This window comes from Falco punctatus, assembly GCF_963210335.1.
Source record: "Falco punctatus genome assembly, chromosome: Z".
NCBI lineage: Eukaryota > Metazoa > Chordata > Aves > Falconiformes > Falconidae > Falco > Falco punctatus.
The window spans coordinates 36089795-36099107 of NC_137586.1; the positions used below are offsets into that span (position 1 = coordinate 36089795).

At 34.4% G+C, this 9313-nt stretch overlaps 1 protein-coding gene across 3 annotated transcripts in view; it reads left to right on the forward strand.

Annotated features, from left to right (window-relative positions):
• Positions 1–9313, forward strand: part of CNTLN (centlein) — a 197755-nt gene that overhangs the window by 72241 nt on the left and 116201 nt on the right. For all 3 annotated transcript variants that reach the window (XM_080371891.1, XM_080371890.1, XM_080371892.1), the window contains one exon: positions 5248–5439. In XM_080371891.1, the coding sequence (XP_080228017.1) occupies positions 5248–5439 (192 nt within the window). The remainder of the gene's footprint in view (positions 1–5247; positions 5440–9313) is intronic.

The window sequence follows — 9313 nt, forward strand, 5'->3', positions numbered from 1 at the left end:
AGATGTGCCCACAGGTTAAAGCTGAAGAAATCCTGGGTAGACTCTGGTTCTCTCAGGGTGATGTTAAACTGCACTCAGAGGTGATGATTTTCATGCTTGAAAACCCCTGTACTGATATTCTTAGTGTGCTATAGGTCCTGTGTGTAATGGTGTACTTTGATATCTACAGAATGCTTAAGTATTTGGGGGGGGGGGGGGGCGGGGGTGCAGGGGGAGTAAGTAATTTATAATTCTAAATCTATCACTAATGTTTGCAAACCACTGCCTGCCTTCATTTTTCTGGCAATGAGAATGTGCTTTTTTACAATATGAGAGCTGTAAATGAAATTATGTAAACTGATGAGATGGTGCAAGAAGAAAAATCTTGACATTGTTTGCTTGAATATGTTTATGAATAATACCAATTTTGATCTGAGTTAGAATTACAAGATTTAAATATGTCTGAATTTTATATATAATCAGATTGGTCCCACAATGGAGGATTTAAGTGGTACAATTTGCAGTATGAATTAGTAACATTTTTCTGCATTACCTAGGACTGTTGTTCTTCACAAGCTTGCTGAATGTTCTCTGACACTACACTATATAGAGAAAAGAAATCTAAGCAGAGTTTGGTCGCATTTCACAGAGAAGTTGTTGCTGAGAAACACAGTCTTTCTGATTGAAATGTGTCAGTATTTTTATATATTCAAAAAAGCCATCCACAACCCCCACCATTAGATAGCGATATCCACACAAGGAGTTGCACAAAACCCGTTAGATGAATGAATACTGGAAGGCTATGTTGCAGGGGGTGGGGGGATGTGTCAGGAAACAGGAAATACTGGATTCATTGATGTAAATAGGCACATCAGAATTTTTGCAGTAACAACACTAATAAGAAGACTGAAATGTCCTTTTATGTTCTCTGTTGTTATTTTTGAGAAGGTATACTGCTAGTGTTACCCATTTTACATGTTTTCTGAAACAACCGTAGTATTTGCGGTTACATAGTGACATAAAGCTGAGGAAAGCACATCTTCCCTTTCAGCTTGTACTAGTGACTCTTACTTGCATGTTGCCTGATCTTACATCCATTCTGTACATTCTTCTGTTGTTCTTAATCACTCACTTGTGTCTGACATTTTCCTCTTGTATCATAGGTAAGCTTCATGGTGTCTCATCTTAAAAAATCACTCTACCTCTACCTTTCAATTTTAAAAGTAAACACCATCAATATGCTGTCTGTCTGGAGTGCCTCTTCAGTTTCACCTTAGAGCTTCTCCAGCTGATTTCTGCCCTTGTTCTTTTCATAAACAGAATGATCTTGTAACATGGATTTCTGTGGTGGTGCCGTAACAGTTTCCCTTACAGTTTTACTGTAACTTTTTTTCATTCATGTAATTACTATATTTAATGTTACTGTATATTTGGGTTCCTTTATTCAGGTCTCTGTAATACACTGGCTTTTAAGGTGTGAGCCTTTAGATAAAACATTTAATGTAGGACAATATTTGTTTGACAACCAGCGTATAGAATTGGCTACAGCTGCATTTTAATGGATGGATCTACCTTAGTGTTAGTTCCTTGCAGGAATACACTTCTGAAGGAAATCTACTGGATGTCCCCACTTTGTGTGCTAATTTCATAGAAAAGTCTATGAGATCCTTACCTAAGTACTGTTTGGATTATGGAAGTGGAAATTATTTTAGAACTGGAAAAAGTGTCCTGACTGTTAATTGGCATTCAGTACACAGGAGCAGTCTAAACGTAGTTTAAAATAAATCCTGCACATTTGTATAGTGTTAGTGTTGGTCATTTGTGTCAACTGTTTCACTTTTTGCAGTGAAAAAGTGCAGGTTTTTTCCCGTTGCACTATGATTCTGGCTAACAGAATACAATGGATAGCATGGGTTAATGATTTAGTTTTACTAGGTTTTGTTGGAATTCCTCAGCTTTCTTTAGTCTGATCTAACTTAATTTTGCCATCACACATATTTGACCTATGTCAGTACTTTACCTCACCCCACCATTTTCAGTCTGTTAAATATTTTCTATCACATGTGAGCAGGCATTGGAGTCACATCTTATGGATGACTTAATTTTCTGTAATTCAGCGAAGATGCTCTTCCTTCCTGACTGATAAATAATGCTCTTGTGTCATATAGACTGAATTTATTACAGTGTACTGTTTTCAGATACTTTTAATTTTTTTGTTTTTAAATACTTTCACCTGTAACAGTCTATGTTGCCTGTCAGAAAAAGGACAGCTTGAAGCCATTCGAAACAGGTTCTCAAAATACAGTCAGTGCAACAGTTTGTGCAAAGTACAGCATTGTGTTGCTGGCTGTTGCTTTTTTTCCCTCAACTACCAAATTTCATAAAATGTATAAAGAATAATTTTAAATATTTTAGGTTTTTGTTCTATCTTGTAAATATAAATATTTCTTCTTGGAGATTAAAAAATTTCCTGGGCAAGTCTCATCTCTTATTGACATACATGTAAGGTATAACCAGTCACTTATGAACAGTTAGGTTTTCACTCCTCTTTTCAGTGAAGCTTGCTAGTTCTGAGGTACATAGTTTACAGTATTTTTGTCTTTCTTTTGGATTCCTTACACAATGTTCCCTCTCTAGTTCTATGATCTCCATTTTACATCTTACCTCTCTACACCTGACTTCTATCTTTGTAAATGGTAGACCTGTTTTACTGTGTTGTGCCATTCTGTGTGTTCTGGAATGTGCTTACTGCAGTGTGACTAAATGTGGTGCCTCTTCTAAAACAGGTTCAGAAATGAGCAGAAACCCCCAAAATAATCCAAAATAAACATTAAGCATGTATTTAATTCACAAAACAGTGCATCACCATGAAAGAAAAGATAAAAGGCCAAATGGAGATTTGGAAGCTATTCTTGTTATCTGTGGAAAGTAGATAAAACCATTTCTTTTCATACAGATAATTTTCATTTTGAAATTTTCTGATGTTAAATACCTTAAAAAAAAAAAATCTGAGTCCTATAAACTAGTACTTCGGTGTTGTTTAAATATATATATATATATATATATAAAGTCTGTGTAAAAAGATGCCTGATGTGTCTGTGTTTTTTAACACACAGCTTTCAGCTGGTTTTATACATGAAATGTATGTGTTCTGTTGTTGCTGTTTTCAAAGCTAGAAAGGTTGGAAAAGTTTATGCAAGTAAAAAGACATGCTATTTGTCTTGTCCTGACAAATGCTGACTACCAAAAATACCCATTAGCTACATTAGGAGATGTGGCTGCCAGCTAGAAAAAAGCATCATGTTTTTGATGTTCTCCATTCATCTTACTAGGATGTTACCTTTCAGATACTATAATTACAACCACTTAAGTGCTGCTAGTCATAAAACCAGCAAATTGTCATACCAGTCTGATGTAGCTAATGAGCTTATATAGTTATAGCTGGAAGTAACTGTGTCTTGATGTTCCGTTTGTTTGGAAGTACGTTATCTAAAAGTGCATGGGTTTGATAAATTAACTGTTCGTTTTCCTGTGAGATACTGATTTCTGTAAGAAATTGGCTCATCTCAAACTTGCATCTCTAGAGATGATGTAAGCTTTCTTAAGTATATAAGAAAGATTCGGTAGGCAAAGAAGTTTCAATGCAAAAGTTTAATTTTAAGACTCAGAGTAATTCAAGTTATCAATCGATCTGGACTTTGAATTAATTTTGCCTGAGAGACATGATCTCTGATCTGCTTTAGAAGTAGGCACAAAGTAATTTACTTTGTCTGAAATGACAAGGAAAGAAAGGAAGGGAGATGATTGTTTCCAAATTTCTCACAAAGTGTTAGGTAGGCAGTTTCCAAATCTAAAAGCTGTGATTGTTTTCCAATGGCTTTAATCTCTTAAGTGATGTAACCAGATGAAAGGGGGAAAGAAGAGTATCATGTAAGTAAAGCTGACAAGGCAAAGAGTAAAATGAAGAGTAAAATTATGTTTTTACAAGTAAAATTACTTGTGTCAGCTCCTTGTACTTATAAACAGTATCGATAGGTTGAGAGATTCTGATTTTCAGTGAGTTAGTTTTGTTTGGATGGAATAGCAGAAATGGATTTTCCAAAGAAAACTGTCAGAAAATGTATGCGGAAGTACATACATACCTTCTACAGATTATTTTATGATGGAATAAATAGTTGGAAGAATATTTTTTATTCTGAGAAGAAATTACAATCAAAGAAATGAAGGACTGAAATGGAGAGAGGAATGGTTGTAAAGCTGTAGAGTCATCTATTACCTTCAGAATCTGTACTGCTGTTTATTCAACTACAGGTTTATTTTTCAAATTTGTTTTTATGTTTTTTAAATAAAAAGATGATTTTGTTTTAAACAGTTTTCAGATGTTTACACTAAAAAAGAAGGGTAAAATGGAGGGATAGGCTAGTTCTATGATTCTTGAAAATAACTTCTTTTTGCCAGTTAGATGCCATGTACTGCTAGTTATTACTCAGACATAGTTCTAGAAAGTCTTTGTGTATATGGAATCTCTTCTAAAGCAACTGCAGAATATATACAATATTCTGGTGTCAGCAAAACAGTTGAGCAGCAGCCATGGGTAAGAACTTGTAATATTATCTCTGGGTTTTATAGTTAATGTCAAAAAAATTTGCACAGAATAATTATTTGAACAACCATTTTACATTCATACAAAATGTAGTAGGCGTTAGTGGATTCACCGTATTGCTATCCAAGCTGTATTGAGTATCTTAGTTTTAAAAGATCAAACTACTCTATAAAAGACAAGGATGATATTTGGCATTCTTGTTCCTTTAATTTCATTCCCAGGACAGATGTTTCAGATTTTTGCCTGTCCTCAATACGTTTTGGGGTTTTTTTGTTTGTTTTTTTTTTTTTTTCTTTTGTATTTTACTTTTCTATATTTTATATGAACTGTCAAAATAAATCCTGATTTTTAGGTGTCCATTTCCATTCATAAATGCCACAAAGAAGATACTGAAACAGGTAATATTCCAATGTAAATTGTGGTTTCCTGGAAAATCTTTCAATCATAAAGTTTCATGATTGTTGCGATCACTGTTTTCAAATGTATACAGCCTGACAGGAGGCAGGAGAACAAGATGTGTGAAAGAATTGTTGAAATACAAAAAAGAAAGGGTAATCTTTGTGGATAAGTTATTCAATTTTAACTTTCTCTCCTCCTGTATTTGTATGGCTGTCTGCATTGAAATTTTTTTTTAATCCTGTTATTTCTCTTCTCCCCTGTCATAGCTTTATAATGAATTGACTTCATGTTTTGAAACTGTTAAAACAAGTGAAATTCAACTGCAGCAAAACTGTGCCTCTCTTCAAGAACAGTTACTAGGAAAAGATGAAAAGATTTGTCAGTTACAAGAGCAGCTTCAGCAGGCTCATGATGCTTTAGATGCAGTACATCAGAGTTCTCCAAAATGTGAAGTACAGGTGAGTCCACTTCTAGAATAATAAAATTGTTTCTACTTGTTTTAAATTAAGTTTCTGCACCAGTTTTAAAGGAAATTGCATGTTTGGGGTTTTTTCTTAAGACAAACTGTGCGGCTGTGCTGCTGCAGTAGTGTAGCTATTTATGTTGTTGCTAATAGAAGGTACTTCACAATTTAATTTATCCTGGGAAAAAAACCCTTTAGTAACAGTGTCAGTATTCAGCAAGACTCTTATTTATATTCTTTAACAAAGACACCAAAAATAAAGACAACACCAAAATGATTTAGTTACTAGAAACAATGGTGAAGTTTCTGTATTTGCTCTGTGAAAATGAAATGTATTGGTCCCGATTTGTTTCATTGTTCTTGACGATGCAACTTAACTTCAGATCATAGATCTAAAGAAAGTATTACGGGGGGAGATGTATTTGTCTAAAAATTTCTAGGCTGTAAAGTGCCATTTGAAACTATTACAGTAAATCCATCACTGTCACTAACAGGGCTCCAACGTTACAAGTGTGCCAGATCTTATATGCATACCTCAGACATCTTCCAAAGGCCAATTTATGACTTTAAGTGAGTTTGAAAGGCTTTGAAATGATCTACCTACAATGATTTTGTAAACTATTGCTTAGTTTCTTCCATAGATTTGTCAATGAGATGTACTTAATGCATTTCAGATTTACTAGCACTCTTTCCCATGATTAAGCAGAGAAGCAAAAATGGTTAAGGTGATAATGCCTGTTAAATGTAAAACTTCACTTAACATGGGTAAGTAAAGGCAGATCTTTAATGACTATTCATGAGCCCAAAGGAGCTTGAATATTAAAAAAACCCCAGTGTTTAATTGCACGAAGTCTGTGTATGTAGTAATCTGCTGTAAAACAGAAACATCACAGAATGCAGTATCTGCTGGATGTGTTCATGATGATCATTCCAGCGCTGATGTTCTGACTTTGTCCAGAGTATTCCTTAAGTGTTTTTTTCATAGGATCCTTAACGCAGATTTTGTATGTGTTTGAACTTCCTGTTAATTTAATGATTTGATAATTTTGTTCCACAGATGTTGAAACATATTAAGTTTTCCGTGTGTTTACATCTTGGTACATTCTAGACCTTTTTCTTAATCGTTTTAGAGTTTTATCTTTCAGAAGGTGTTGGTGGATTTTTTGAAACGTTATAAATGTAAAATCAGTCTCAAACCGTTTATCCTCCAAACACAGCTTTGGATGATGTCTTTTGAATGCTCAGACTTTATTTCTGAATACAGCATTCTACTTTCGTCATCTTGTATTGCTCTGAAGAGTTTTTTGCAGTTTATTTTGTCAGACTATTTAATTTTTTTATCATAAAAACTTTTTTTGTATCTTGATTATATTTCCTGAGGTTAAGGAGACATTTGTTGTTTTTGTGAAGTGATGTTAGGATGCTTTCTTCCATGTACACCACCTATATTGTCTAACCTAGATATTGTGTGACAGTGTATTATAATCACGCTGTATCTCATGTGGACCTGGTGTAAATATTTTGCATTGACTTTTGTCTTTATTAACCTGGATAGCTTAGTAGTACTAGAAAATTTTGTTACTCACTAGCCTTCTACCTTACTGTATTCTTTGAACATGTGGGACACTGCAGGTGACTCTTTCCCACTGAGTAAACTAAGCGTTCATTGCTATTACTTATTTCTCATAATTAAAGCAATTCTTCAACTTCTGCCCTTAAAATACAGCGGTTGGGTTTCTTTAAGAACTCCTAGTGTGGAGCTTTGCTGAAATCCCTTTCAAATTCAAGTAGACAATTTCACTCAAATCAATTTTGTTTACTTCTTGAAAAGAACTTTAGGAAATTTCTGAGGTTAAAAGTAAGACTGTATTAGTAGCTAGTGACAATCTACAATTGATGATTCAACTTTACACTTGATTTCTTTTGGGTGCTTTAAATGAATCTCATCCAGTGTGGGTGAATTGTTAGTTTCTTTTGTTGATTTATTCTGTATCTCCTCCTAGTGGCGTCTGAACTTGAAGTACATTCATTAACCAGTATGCTCTGTGTAAATTAGAATCCAAATTAAAGCTGTCCTAAATTATTTAATGGTGAATGTGAGTGCAAATAATAATTCTCCTATGGCCTTCTGTTGGCTTTCTGCTATGTGTCCATTTTGACCCTATGTCAGCATTTTAGGCTCTGTGGCACTCTCCCTGTTCCCAGTGTCTTTGAAGAAGCATAGTTGTCATTGTTATTCAGGGAATTTTCTGGGTTTTTTGTGAATGTTCAGTTATGTTCAGTCTGACCTTGTACTAAAATGTATTGGTTGAACATTTATGTGATCTGTAACAAGTTCAGCCAGATATTTAACAGATAATGGTGGAGAAGACATGGTAGGAAGCAAAAGCAGATAACTTATGGTAATGAATATAATATAGTAAGATAAATGCACCTTCATTTTTCAGTACGTTTATCTTAAACCAGATGTGGTGGGTCAAATGATTAGTATTACTGAAGTGGCCTCTTAAGGCAGGAAACATGTACAGGTAGTGCCCATAGTTGCTAGGTTTGTAGGAGAAAGAAAATTTATTACCAGTATGCGCTTATGTGCTCAACATGCATAGTATTTTCTCTTGACTAACATTCTTCCATTCTGATATAGAAAATATTCCAATTTTTGTTGATGTGCAGTCTTGCTCTGGTTGAAGGGCCAGGGTATGCCTTTTGGGAATACATCATAATGGTCCTTGTTGGCTGCATTTTGATGACAGCCAAATTTCCAATTACCAACTTTACTATCTTGCATAAATGTTAGAAAGGTAATGATTATTGTGTGGTTACTCAGCTGAGGTTTCTGCAGGGAAAAAAAAGTGATTACCTATCATTACTTCTGTGACCTGTTAGATAACCAGAATCGTACTTGTTTGTGAAGTTCTGAAGTTAAATGTGATTAAGAGAACCTCCTAACTCGTTTGCTGTCTCTTGACTGCAACATCAGAAGAACAGAATGGATTTGGAATAGAGGCTTAATTAACAGGACACCAAAGCAATGTAAGCATCTACTAGTTCTCCTGTTACCTTTTTTTTAAACAATCCTTACTAAAAAAAAGAAGTTTGTTTGACAATTTTATTTCTGCTGTAAAGTACTGATTTCTTGAGCATCTTCAGATCTGCTGAAAGTTCATCCTGTGGGATGTGTAGTAGTGTTAATTAGTAGTGTTAGAACAGCACTAATATGTCTTCAGACTTTGACTAGCCAGGAAGTTGATAGATCAGTGTTGCTTATGTTAGCACGTATTTTTTCCTGGATTTGAACTTTTCTTGCTGTTGAAATTACATTGTAGTCAGGCAAAAATGGGTTTTATGTTATTGGCTTTATTAGTAAGAATATCTCAGTTTTCTTTCAGTAAGGGTAAAGTTTAAAGTTGTAATCTTGTTCTAGTCAGTGTGGAACTTGTGTTGGTGAGGGCAAGCTTTTCGTTGATTGTGTTTTGAGTATTCTGGTAATCTGTGTGATGTTGAATTTGAATCCTGCTTGACAGTAAATTTTCATTTACATCTTAGTATGTGTGCATTTAGCAGCTCTCACATAACTTTTCTCTGATCATAAAGATTAGGCATCTTTAAATTTTGAAGTCTTTTTAGTTAGATACAGGATCACGCTACACAGTAGACCAGAGCAGAACAAAAACATTTTAAATAGTTTTCAAAACGTAAGCGTATGAGGCTTGATTAATTTCATGTCATGTAATTGTTGTTTTGGTTCTGTTTCATTATTGGTGTTCATTTTTAGCTCTGAGATGTATACCATAAGTTTAGTCATACGGTTAGTATACCATAACTATTACCCAAGTGAATAGTGAATATTTAAATTTGTTTACTGAACT